Source organism: Stylophora pistillata, chromosome 13 (genome assembly GCF_964205215.1).
Source record: "Stylophora pistillata chromosome 13, jaStyPist1.2, whole genome shotgun sequence".
NCBI classification, from domain to species: domain Eukaryota; kingdom Metazoa; phylum Cnidaria; class Anthozoa; order Scleractinia; family Pocilloporidae; genus Stylophora; species Stylophora pistillata.
In genome coordinates, this window is record NC_142531.1 from 1,690,441 (window position 1) to 1,703,620 (window position 13,180).

A 13,180-nucleotide genomic window follows, 5' to 3' on the forward strand; every position below is an offset into this window, starting at 1 on the left:
ATTTTCCTTAATTCGGATCCTTAATATGACATTTTCCCTCTTGTTTAATGAGCAATACAATCCTTACTACAAACAAATTATGGTTTGATGACGCAAGTGTAAATGCAAATTTTTTTTTTAAATTTCCTAAAATTAGTTTGTCACTTGTTACAAAAATTGTGGCTTTACGCTATTTGTAAAACAAAGCCTATTTGACAAAGATCAGACAAGTTGCTTTTTTTTCGTAGTTAAAAAAGGTTGCACAATTTAGGCTATGTTTACAAAAAGCGAGATAGTACAAAATCTGACTTGTAGCTTTTTAGACTTATTATCCATCTTTTGACGCGTAACCATAAGAATTTTGAATTTTTTACAAACATCCCTCGCGTTTCTTAAGAGTTTTTTTTTTTTTTTTTTTTTGTATACAACCGCGCTTTTCGTGAGGTTCTAGATAAATTGCTTAATATATATTTGCAGCCAAATAATAATGCGGAACGAATGAAGAAGAGCATTTAAAACTGATAAGGAAAAGTTGCTTACTTACTATGTACCTCCCTGGAATAAATTTTTCCCAGCTATTTACCTTTAACTGGTCTTTACCGCACCTCCGCCCCTTTTCGATTGACCTTGAAAAGACGCATCCACAGCGTCAAGGTACCACTGATCACATGTTTTCCTTCCACTATTTTTTCCCTTTCTGTGGCCCACCTTTTCTACCGGTAAAAGAAACAAAACTTCGAACTTTTGTACTTTACCCTGTCAGGAGCCCATCACTTGCGCAGGCCTCGTTAATTTACCCTGGCTAGAAAAACAAACGCTCGTGATAGCTATGGCGAACATGATCCTTTTTAGATATGTTTCATTTCAGATGTTTTATCTATACTTGCGTCCGTGCAGCGTAAAGACGCTGTTTCCTACTCGGCTCTCATTTTTCAGTCTAGTTCCACTCATCTCGATTTGGGCGTAACTCTACTGAAACCTCCGTTAAAAGGGGTGAAGTAGGTGTACACTCCCTATTCTTAACCAAAAGGCGCGATTTTTTGCGACTGAAAACTCATACACGTTCCCATTCCTTTAAAATAAGTGAAGGTGCCTTATGCTCTCTGTCAAAAAATGTTCTTATACATTCTTTAAAAAAAAAAAGCTTCAAACTGCTTGATTTCTAGTTTCTATAGCTTTCTGTGAAATTCCAGAACATAGTCCAGGAAATGTACCTTCATGCACTTCATATGTCAAACTAATATGCCCCCCCCCCCCCTCCGGCTACTAAACGACAAAACAGTGTAAGTTCCCTAACGCACAAGTGACGCTCGTATCATCTTGCGCAGCAGGTGGCCGTTATGTGCGCCGCTCGCCTCTACTTTCATCGAGCACCCGGCAAAAAACTGGCAGTTCCGCAAGTTAACCTTGTGTGTGATGAGCTTATTATTCTCTGTTCTCTCGTTATTGATTTTTTTCTTCCTGTCATGCTTTTTTTTAGAATCTCGTCAACGTGCGCACATACTTGTCGCGTGATAAGGTAGAATCATATGATTTACACCGTCATGAATCACCCTTTCGCTGATTATCACGCGACTGTCTGATCTGTCTGGCAATACAGCTCCTTTTCATTAAATTGCACGCAAATAAACATATTGTGGCAAATCACTGGTCTTTCATTTTTATAGTTCGACAACTCTAATTCCTTTACCTCTCTAAAAAAAAGGTGGGACTAAATGCAGGAAAACATTAACTTACCGGATGTTTGGATGAACTCTGAAATTCAGAATAATCTTTATGATGTTTAAATCTGAAAAAAGCTGGGAAAACGGTTTACTTGTTTACTAGAGAAAAGAAAAAAGATGAATCATCTGGGACTTTCACGGTAATTAACCGTGAGAAGCACGGGCTCCACGGAAATCAATCAGATTCCCGCCAAAAACGTGGCTGCACCAGCCGCTACACAAGATGGCGGCACTACCACAAGGAACTTCGAATTCCACATTTTAAAGTTGGCAATGAATCTAAATTTATTAAAGATATCGGTAAAGACAAACGCATAAAGATGGACTTTCATCATCCAATGGACCCCTTCGAAGATGGACAGATGGAGCGAGTTCTGGTAAGATGAAGAAGTTTCAAGTTGATATCGAAAGCATATTTGAGTATGAGCACAGGCACGCTCAGCTCAGCCAAATACTCCCAATATAGACTTCCTTAGAACGTTTTATTGGCATTTTTGGCATGAGACGCCAAGAAGTTGTCGGAAAAAGTATGAATTTAGCCGCACTATAACTTCATATTACATACATCTCGTTAGAACTAACGTATACCAAACGAATATGGTCAGAGTTGTATTACGCATCTTAAAATCTCTACTTACGAGTAAATTTGCGATAGGCTCTCGCACTAAAGAACTTTTCCCCAAACAGCAATAGCAAAAAAAAAAAAAAAAAAATTTAAAAAATAATTCATCAAGTCAGACTGCCCCAGTATTAGTCAGTGATGCAAGAGTTCCACCTGTCAATCACCAGGAACCCAGGCACGAATTTGTTAGAGGGAAAACTGACTTCTTTTTCCATTCAAGCTTTGGTTTCATATTCTCACACGGCACGATGTTCTGTTATATTTTGTAATAATCGTCGAATTTGTAATACCTGTCGCATTTAGTGCTAAAATTGTCGTACTTTGTAATAAAAAGCTGTCACACTCTGTCGTGACATAAGCCGGTCGCACTTTGTAATAACAGACCATCGCCCTTTGTAATGATATAAGCTGTACCATTTGTAAGTATAGGTAATCGCATGGGGCCCAGTAAAATTAAGGATTAATATCACGCGTGTTTTGGGAAGTTGCTGAAATTTCCCGAGTCGCGCAATGAATTCAAGATCTAATTTAAGCCTCATCCTATTTTTACAGATCACGGACATTGTCATCAGCCCTTAGAGTCTAGTGGTCAAGTGGAAATCGCTTGAAGCAACATCGAGCACATATGGTGGTCATGGCTTAAGTACAAGTTTAGAAGGACACCGAGATTGGAATTCAAACGTCTCTCTTTATTTACAAGTAAGAAGTGAAAAGTTAAACATACACAGGAAAAGTATTTTGCTATTCTAAAATAGTTCTACTTCGATTATGATGAATTGTGCGCTAACATCACGTATATTTTCGTATTGTATGAGTAAAATGTTCCACATTTAACTGTATCACTACCATAGACGAGAAGTAGCTCGCCGTGCAAGTGAAACAAGATTACCTACTCGGCAATTAATAAATATTGGAGACATGTTAAAATTGCTCTAACAATCTACGAAAAGCTAAGCTGTTAAGACAAGCGCGACTATTTTACCGCATTTTTTGTGTAGGTGATTTCTTTCATTTTAAAAATTAATCTGCAGTGTTATAAATCAGGGTCTACTGACTCTAGCAACAACAATCCTACGTCACCATATTCTGCTGACAACTAGTTTTACCATGGAAATTCCTTTTTCTTCTAATATGACGGAATTGCTGTTGCTTAGCAACGTAATATCGTGACTTTTGACATACTCAGAGCGATACCACTTATTAGATAAATTATATCATAGTTATTTTTATTAGAATCATGGCCTCATCGTTTGCACTTTCTCGGGAATTGCCCAAAAAAACAAACAGTATGTTTCCCAGATATCTTCTCTCTCTAAAGAAAGAGTATCACGGTTTTTAGGACCGAAGGGTCTACTCGCAACGAGAACTCAGAAGGCATCTCGCGCTTATAAGAGCTAACCAGTCCCAAAACCTACGCTTGAATAAGTTTCTCGAATAGCAAAGAATCCCGGCTGTTACTTGAAATCTAAAAAATTCCTGTCTAGACACAATTTTCCAATTTTCTGAGGAAATACCCTCTGATTTATGATACAAATCTCTCGACGTTTTACAACTTTGAAATACCAGGACATAATTTTTATGTACAATCAAACCTCCTCCAACGTTCGCCTTCAAGTGGACACTACGGTGAGATTATACCTCTAATACAAAAAAGACTTCCATAATTACCCGCTCGACACTTTTACTGTCCAGGGCCCAGTTGTTCGAAGGCCGACTTGCACAAACCCGGGGTTAGATTTTGATCCAGATTTCTTATTCCTCTATTCAAGACTCTTTTTGGGATGATCTTCCCTATTCTTTTTTAGACTATCCAATCATCAAATTGTAGACAAAGAGAATTGTACTGAATTGTTATTTAAAGCTTTCAGATGTGAAGTCAAATATCCCACTAACCCTGGGTTATCTTAACCCAGCTTTGAACAACCCGGCCCAGTATTGTAAGCGCATGCATGCTTGCGAGTGATTCATTGGTTGCTTACACATCGACCTGCGATCAGCTGTTTAAAGCCTTGAAAGGTGCATTGATAATTAAAGTTGCACTACTCTATAGGTTGTTAATAGCTATCACAATGTTGTATCTTACGGCTCACTCAACCCGTCGCAGTCTACTGAAATCTTGATATAGATAGTATCGTCCTTGATGTAGTTCCGGGTTTCAATCTCATCGTGTTTGGCAAACTTTGCTCCTCCAAAGCTAGCGTTCTTTTCAAGCTTGGGTCGACCAAGGAACGGTTCATTCTCTGGACACGGGTTCGGTTTGATGCTGAATTTAATGTGCTTTCGCTGTGCGTGATCTTCGTTCTGGTCGAGAAGGTAAAATGTTACCCTGTAGTCGAAAGGCCACTTCAACAAACTGTCAAAAGCTCCTGCAACAGTAATCGGTGAAACATCAAAAAAGAAGTGGTCTTTTAATAGAGAAGACAATATAGTCCTCTCTGTCGACTTCCTCTTTCACTGTAACTCGAATTCTTTACGTTGAAAATAACTCCCTGACAATAACATATTTCAATAACATGAAACAATCCATAACGTGACGTTTCTCAAAAAAAAAAAAAAAAAAAAAAAAAGAATTATCGTCAGGTAGCAAACTACAAGGAACCTCTTTCATATCTGTCAGTTGACAGATATGAAAGTGAACGGTTCTACCATTTTCTGCATTTGAACTGTTAATGTTTGCTTACCTTTCAAAACGCTGATGAACACAGACATGTGCGATCCCTTTCCCTTTCCGTCACCGTTCAAGCAAACTGAGGCACACAGGCGGTATCCATGCTTGCTGGTCGTGAATGTAGGACTAAACAACGTGTCTCCATTTCCTGCCTTGGCTTCCTTTAGCTTGCGCGTGTAGTCCTCGATTCGCCAAATGAGTTGGCTGTTTGCAATTTTCTCCAGGTCCCCAACTCGCTTGTCCTGTGCTTTGATGAGGTCAGCCTGCTCCATAAGGGTGTTTTCGTGTTTTCCTAGCGTTCCATCTAGCTCTTGTATCTTCACAAAGACTGCCTTAACATGCTCGATCATGTTACTTTTGTAATGCTTTGGCATTTTTTCTCTGCTGCACTGTAAAAAAAAAAAAAAAAAAAAAAAGAGCAGATCAACTTACATTAGCTTTCATGGTATGTGCAGGAAATAGAATCTCCGAGTTATTTCGAAAACTTTTAGAATTACCAATGATTGGAACACTCGAGGAGAAAGTAACGTGTATGCAAAGCAATATCATACTTTCCGTAAATGAAAGGAAAAACTCGGAATTGTTTCGATACAGATACTAGAATGCATGACGAACGGTGAGGTCCCACCATAAAGGCCTCTTTGCTGAATCAATTTGCATTGTTCGAAGGCTTCCCTCGTTTATTAAGTGACAATCCGGGTCTGACTCACGTGTTGGAAAACTGATCGATAAAGTATCGTCATAGTTAGTAGAGGGGACTACTAACTACTAACTATGGTATCGTTTAAGGGAAAAGATACAGTTGCTCGAAAACCTACCCTGTGTGTGCAGCCGATGTACTCAAATTCACACATCATCTTCGTCTTCGGACAAACTTCCTCTATGTGCTGATCCAGCTGTTTTGAAAAGAATACAGGTTCGATGAAATCTTTACAGTTTGAACTGGCTGAGATTGAAATCGTTGGGATTAACTCGAACCATGATTCATCCGGTATAACAGGCGTCGTTTAACATTAAAGAAAACCTTTAAAAGTACTTGTCCTTTAACGCTAAAAAGTTACTTTAAAAGACGAATTTCACCAGAAAAAGGAAAAGGACAGGATGGAACATCTCTACTCGAAGGTAGCTCATATATCTGAACTAAAAGCTTAGGAATTCACAGCCAGAAACACATCTTTTCAATACGACTCAACTTATTTTCAGTGAAAACCATCAAGATGATATCTTTGGGGTTGCTTAAATAATCCCATTTCTTAAGAGGGTGTGATGACTATCAAATATCATAGCTTATGAGAATGTTTTATAGTTGACATCTATCATGAAAAACCCAATAATGTAAATGCCCACGAACATACCTCATCTCGAGGAATCTCCAGCTTTTTGTCACATTTGTTTGGACATGGAAGGGGTAGTTTGGGACACTCGTCTGCCAGATGCGCCTAGAAAATGTCAAACGAATTAAGTAGAAGTATCGTGTGTAACATTTGAATGATCCATTGGGAAGGTGGCAAGTTAAAATTATATTTGCGTCATCCATTTCATTATCACTATCGTCATCACCACTATCGATTCCAGCCTTTCTCTAATTATACCGAAGATAAGATTAATTTCGTGTCCAACTTTACAGTACACTTTAAACCGTGTACTGTAGTTAAAGAAAAAGGCCAAAGGTGATTATCAGTTAATTATAATCTACTTAAGGCCATAGGTTTGTGAAAAAAGTAAGCCGTCGTCTGTGAAGAAATCTGTGAAATATTCGACACACTGTGAAGAAAGACTACGAGTGAAATTTTTACCTTCTTGTCCTCTCTGAGATGTCTATCATCGCAATAAGGGCAAGCGATGATCTTCTTCGGGCAATCTTTGTCCAGATGTTTTTGCAAAAATCTCTTCTGAAACTTTGCACCACAGTCGTTCATGCAGAGTATTTCCGCGTATTCACAATTCGAGTTTACGTGGTCCTTTTAACACAAATAGCAATATCATTTCAAAACCATTAGTATAAAGTGATGTTACAGAGAGGTTAATGTTGATGGAAAATGGTGGTAGTTCGTTCACAGACCTTCTATATCAATCCACTAAGGAATTCAACGAACCCGTGTGCGGAAGCGAACGCAAAAAGGTTGGAGAGTGAGTAACCCCGTACTCTCGCACTCGGTTCGCGTACATGATTCCTTGCTTAAGTTATAAAAGAAACAGCTGTTGATAGTTTAAGTGAAATTGATAAAGAAAGGAAAATGCGTCGAAAAATAGCAATAGAAAGCAATAGAGGATCCGCTACACAGGATGAGGTGACAGCTACGAACTGAATTCGTGTTGGAATCTGGTTGAATTGTTATAGCCCCTGTTCGGGTTACGGTCGGAATGGGGAGAGAGGAAGTCTCACTGTGCACAAATTACATAACTACATTCTTATAGCTGCGTTTTGATTGCAAACACAACCGAACAAAGGTCAAATCTGTCTGTTTCAGTTTTAAATTATTTACGGGATTTCAGACTCTAGAGGACTTATCCCAGGATATAATTTCGCAACTGAAAATAATGATGTGAGTTCCAGTTCAAAAAGGGACCGGAGATCTGCACCAAATTCGGATTAGAAAAATGCTATCTGTAAATTATATTGTGACCTTGAGGTCAAATGCCAGTTTAAACAGAGGTTTTTCTCAGAAAGGATGTGATTTTTCGCGTTTTTCCTGATTTCCATCAGCAAGCTGTTGTGGTGTGTGGAGAGCATTTCTGATTGTCTTATGGAACCACCCACGCAGCGACACTTGGCTTGAATTCATATCATTTAACTCAGTGATGGAAGAAACACTCAGAACACTTAGAATCAAGTTCATTCTGCAAAGACCCATTTAAATTACTTTTTCACTAAAAATACACTAAAAACGATGTTTTTTTATGAAAAACCCATCTATATTTAGCAGAGAAAACGGAAAAACGTTGGTCACCATAGCTCGATTTCAAAATATTTTTCTTTTTCCTTCCTGAGTGTTCCTAAAGATTTTAGTTTGCTCAGTTAGTACCATGTTGCCGTGTTAATGGTGGTTCTCGGCATTCTGAGTAAACAATGAGTAATTTAGAAATTCGACACAATAAGATAGCAAAAGCGAAAATGAAGATGAAATTGCATTCTACGCGTGATATTTTTGCAGTAGGCAGGTGTTTCTATTGTTTGCGATGATTCATATCGACATTTTTATTGAAAGTCATCGAAGCCCTCTCCATCTGTGTTACGTCCACAGCCTTCACTTTGGTGGATAGTTTCTTCAGTAAATTAATAAATTTGATTTGCTTTCGAAAAAAAATTGAAAGGACCTCTTTATCAGATGAAAGAATCCCCGTTAATTCTTAAATGTTTCCTCTGAGAAACTGGACTGACATTTGTTGCATATCACTTACGTTGATTTTAGTCCGAAGGAAAGATAGGAAGCTGTATCATCGCGATCTCAGAGACAATATCGTTACCGAGGTAGTAAACTGTTTATATCAAACAGATTATGAGACTAATTCAAAAATCCGTAGATGTAAAAAAACCACAAGAGTAAAAAAAAAGCCAACAAATCGCTGTCTTAAAATGGCAAGTGACATCAACTTGATCCGACAGCTTCAAGATCAGTCCATCCTGGTGACGATTAATATATCTACAAGATAATTGTTTAAGTCTTCTCATTCCACGTTATTATTTGCGATAGGAACTATTCATATCTTTGATATATATCTCTTTGTCAAAAGCAGAAAGGAAAACAATAATGGCAGGCTATTTACCTGATAATTCTGAAATTCTCCTTCCCATTTGCATCCCCATTCATTGTTCTTGCACTTGACGTCAAGTGCTAAGATCTCGTTATGAAAAGCCTTGTCAAGGTAAGCCTGTCAAATGAAAACAAGATAAACACCACTTAGAAACGTGGTAAATATTCGCTGCATATGCAATAGTCTTTAGCAAAATACAAAGGGTTTACGAGTAAAAGCGACTCAGTTTTTGCAATCTTGAAGTTGATTGATTGATATTTAGAGTGTTCATCAAGAGAATTATCTGGCTATACTTCCCCAAGCTCTCTAGCAAACTTTTGATGGCCTAAGCCATTTTCTATTCTCACGTGGAGAAAGTGTCCCTGTTGTTTAACACTTTTCTCCTACAACTTCATCTCTTAATGAAAACCTTGTATATCATCAATAACAGCGCAATAAGTGTGCTGAGGTATAGTGCGCCCATGCTTCTTAGTCTCTCCTGTTTTCAGTACAGTCATTACGGCTAAAATTTTCCTTTTTGGCTGTGAAGTATAAGAAATGAATGCAGCAGACACATTCCGTGTTTTCATGCCACACAGAGAAACTCAGGACAAACCCTTTATGGCAATGCCTTTCATTCAATTGTATCTTGATTCGCGTAACATTACTTGACAATGATTTTCAACTCAGGTAGTTGCGAATTGACCACTGCTAAGGTCGAAATCATAAAACGCCTGATTTCATTTATCAGAAAGTTAAGGAACAGGCAACCATATGATAATACATCATTTTGATTCACGTGCAAGTAAGATCCAGTCAATTGTTCAGTCACGTTTTTTTGTAAAGTGTTTGTTTGGAAATGGTGGAGAAAACCTGCAGAGATGTCCAGCTTTGAGAACAGTCATCAACAAGTATTTATATTCCCAAGAACTCAATATGAATATAAAGAAAAAACATCTGTTTCGGTCGCATCCTGGTTTCCCATTTCATTCGAATTTCAAATCAAATTAGTTGGATGGAGAACCTTGATTGTTAAGTTGTATACAAACAAATTAAAAAGTGAATATGCACTGCAACTGTAACTTGCAGAGAATATGATATTCCTTATACTGAGTTGATATTCAATCAGAGATTTCAATGTTACACATACGTCATCTTTGCTGATGGGTGTTTGATCCACCGGGCATCGCGGTTCGACCCTACAAAAGAGGCGGCGGAAAAAATCATTGAATTTGAATAGTTACATTGGATGGTTAAAAGAGAAAAATATAGATATCGAAACACCATCTGGTTTAAAGCCGTAAAATAAAATGGACTCACAAGTGCATGCATTTAAGTTGCATCTGTTTATCGAGCGCCAGAGAGTTGTGCCAGATGAAATTCTTTATTCAGTCACGTATTATGCTGAGAGAAAATTACTTTTTAGTCACAAACCCTTAAAATTTCACATTTATTCAGTTGGGAATTGCCTTCCAGAAATGAAGGTTAGAATGTAACTCTAAAGCAATATAGCTGTGGTTTTTTTCTTTACTTTACTATTTTGAATTCTATTAATTCACAATTAAATTAAAATAACGAACGTTTATGGTTTTCATTTCGCGCGGCTGTAATGTTTCACGACTTTTCGCGATACAAAATCATTCTGAACTAGTTAGAAGCCAGAATTGCCGGTATTAGAGTCAAGGATTTTGTAAAAAAAATTTGACACGTTCTATGAATTAAACGTAAATAGACCAAACTGCTTTTTACAAAATCCTTGCATTTTTAATTTCGTCAAAACGAAAGCGATCGCGGTTACTAAAGTGAAAACTAAATAAAGGAAGTTTGCTAATTTTCGCCATGTGAATTTAACCAGCAAAGCGGTTCGAAAATCGATAAGAAAACGCGTAAGCCAAATTAATCCGTCGCACACAATGATGAATTTAAAATATGGCCGAAACTAATAACTGCAGCAGACACTGAAAAGACGCATCTCTATTTCAAAAAGATAAAACAATAGAGCGTTGAACTGTATCTTACGACCTACCTTTTTAGCTCATCGAAACACTTGCAACAAACGCGATGTCCGCACTCCCTTATAAATTGAACTGGATAACGGAGAACATCCCCGCAAATTGGACACTGATACTTGTCCTCCAGAGGATACACAAATAGTGACAAATCGAACTTCTCCCGTTCTAGCTGACTCGGAGCTGGGCTTCCACGACTGCTTCCCCGAGACTTCGCGCTTCCAGTTGGACTGTGACTTCCTCCGGTCATATTACTTTCCTAGCATTCAAAGATCAAGACAATTTCAGCCATGTTTGAGTCATGTTCATGATGGTGCGGCAAATGCAAACAAATTGTTAAATTTTAAGCGACGGTGAAAACGAGCATTAACATTTCATGTGATATACCGGACGCCTTTGTACAAAGATAGATGGAGTGTGTTCGCTCAAAATAACTTGAAAGTTTTGCTAGTCAGTTCTATCTGCTATGATAAATTATTGAATAGAAAGTTATGCAATGAAATGATATCATTGGTTGAAAGGTGACAGTTGCTTTCAGGCGTCAATCAACAAAGGTGTTTGCAAAGACTTCGATCGACTACCTCCATCATGATTTTTCGCTCCAATTTAATGTTTTCACTGAAACCATACTCAGACGTTCGTCACTTGGATTTGAATAGCCAAAGCATCACGACAGTTTCCTAAGCGACAATATTTTCGTCAATTTTTTTGATAAACTATATGTCTAATAAGTTTTGATTCTTTCAGGAAACTAACATCTACCCGCGGGAAATGGAATGAGCCATAAAGTGGGACTGAGTATAATTATTCGCCGCGGAGGCAGTTAATGACAAAAACTATGAAATAAAAACAAATGTAAATTACAGAAAACGAATGAACTCATTCTTTATACGTTTGTTTCTAGCTTCACAGTTTGCGGTGATGATAAATTTCTGAGGAAACCAAAAAAATAAACGAAACAAAAACGGCCGGTGATCTGGTCCATCATTAGGAAATGCATATCGAATGTATTAAAAAATATTTTTTTCTGGTGGTCTTTTGAGATGTTTGTGTATTATTAATAATTATGTATATTTTTACCTCTACCGTAAACTTCTTTGAGAATGAGTTGGGTTCATTCTACATCCATTATTATTGTTTTCGTCCAACATCCAAAATATTTTTAACAGGTCCACGTTCAATAAAGACAATTAAAGTAATTCTAGAGTCTTAGTTTTTCTTCTCTGGAAACAACAACAACAACAAAAAAAAAAAACGGGAAGAATAGAAACGCAGACTTTCAAAAGCTTCGACACAGAAACTTTGTTGCTAGTTAAATAGGAAAGCATTTGAAAAAAGTGGAGAAGAACTAGTGACAATTTTAGATACGATTGGGCGACAGAATTGCTAGTGAGATTCTTCGAGATAACATTATTTCGCTCCGAAACATCTTCACAATCTCATGAATTTTATTAAACTCGCCTCTTTTTAAAACTAATACCTTAGCAGGTCCTGGCAAAAATGTTAAAATGAGGATTGCGTTCCGCCTTTTGTCAGGTTGGCGGTGAAATTGAACTTAAAGAAGCGCATGCCTTTTGCCATTGTTTCACAATAGTTAAAATTATATCCAGCAGCAGCCGGTCAGCACTGACATACACTCAGCCAACAATTCGCATAATATGGAATATCGATAGGATTAATTAGCCTTTCGTCTAACTGTTTACCAGGTGAAATACAATTCTAAAAGCGAGGACACACGAATTATTGATTCTTAAAACTCCCCTTTCCTTAAAATTTGCGATGAAACCAGACCACCCCATCTTGAAAGGGGTCAGCAGAAACACGCACTGTTTTTCGAGAAAATGTAACCTAATATCCTAGAAGTTAAGTCGAAATTTTTCATCTCAAAAATAACCTCCTCGACACCATTTCAACTTATTTACCGGCTGTCGTTTATTCCCAACAGAGTGCAAAATGTACGTGATATTTTTCACTTCACCTCAATTTGCAGGGTTGTTTTCTGGGGTTCCAAGTTAAGAATCATAACCATAGTGCACTTCTTTTCCTTACAAGGCTCGCAAAACTAGCGTTCCTGCCAGAACATTCATAATTAAATCACACTAAATGATCGGTGTCAACGTTATCTAAGTTCTGCATAATTTCCCGGCGCGGAAGAAACGATGCACTTAGTTAAACGACTTCATCTATCAGATACCTCTTTGTCGGGGTATCTTTCTCCATTTTGAGAAATGTTTCCGTTTAAGTGTGGTGGTTCTTGGACGTTTTGGCTCGAGCCGATGTCAGGCATCTTGTTAAACAACTTCAAAGATCGTAGCTTTTTGTCGAAAACTATCCACACGAAAGAAGCCGCGAACGCAACTTGTATAAACCAACTTAACCGCAATACAGCACCTGCCTTCAGTAAAGTTCAACCACGACCAATCACAGCGGGCGTACCATGTTC

The 13,180-nt window shown here is 37.8% G+C and overlaps 1 protein-coding gene and 1 long non-coding RNA gene across 6 annotated transcripts; one reads left to right on the forward strand and one right to left on the reverse strand.

Annotated features, from left to right (window-relative positions):
• Window positions 1-576: 576 nt before the first annotated feature.
• LOC148717236 (uncharacterized) lies at window positions 577-3,560 on the forward strand. Its single transcript, XR_015994985.1, has 2 exons — window positions 577-2,080; window positions 2,878-3,560. It is a non-coding gene; the product is annotated as an uncharacterized LOC148717236 (long non-coding RNA).
• Window positions 2,994-13,131, reverse strand: LOC111344395 (TNF receptor-associated factor 4). 5 transcript variants are annotated; one of them, XM_088744047.1, is made up of 10 exons: window positions 12,932-13,066; window positions 12,716-12,808; window positions 10,755-10,996; window positions 9,879-9,927; window positions 8,762-8,866; window positions 6,790-6,954; window positions 6,349-6,432; window positions 5,812-5,889; window positions 5,007-5,382; window positions 2,994-4,691 (listed from the first exon to the last, which is right to left on the reverse strand). In XM_088744047.1, the coding sequence occupies exons 2-10, from the start codon at window positions 12,764-12,766 to the stop codon at window positions 4,405-4,407; spliced, it is 1,437 nt and encodes a 478-aa protein (XP_088600173.1). In that variant the 5' UTR covers window positions 12,767-12,808; window positions 12,932-13,066; the 3' UTR covers window positions 2,994-4,404. The 5 variants fall into 5 exon arrangements, with proteins under 5 accessions (XP_088600173.1, XP_022807357.2, XP_088600174.1 ...); XM_022951622.2 differs by lacking the exon at window positions 12,716-12,808 and having other exon boundaries at window positions 12,932-13,131; XM_088744048.1 differs by lacking the exons at window positions 12,716-12,808; window positions 12,932-13,066 and adding an exon at window positions 11,319-11,339.
• Between the last annotated feature and the right edge of the window lie 49 nt (window positions 13,132-13,180).

What these genes read in the sequence shown, in the direction of transcription:
- LOC111344395 (XM_022951622.2), bottom strand. Translation starts at nt 13,024, where the DNA reads ATGCCTGACATCGGCTCGAGCCAAAACGTCCAAGAACCACCACACTTA. An exon ending in AAAGATACCCCGACAAAGAG is followed by an intron (nt 10,997 to 12,931) that starts GTATCTGATAGA and finishes TTTGAATGCTAG; the next exon opens with GAAAGTAATATGACCGGAGG. An exon ending in CACCCATCAGCAAAGATGAC is followed by an intron (nt 8,867 to 9,878) that starts GTATGTGTAACA and finishes TTCATTTGACAG; the next exon opens with GCTTACCTTGACAAGGCTTT.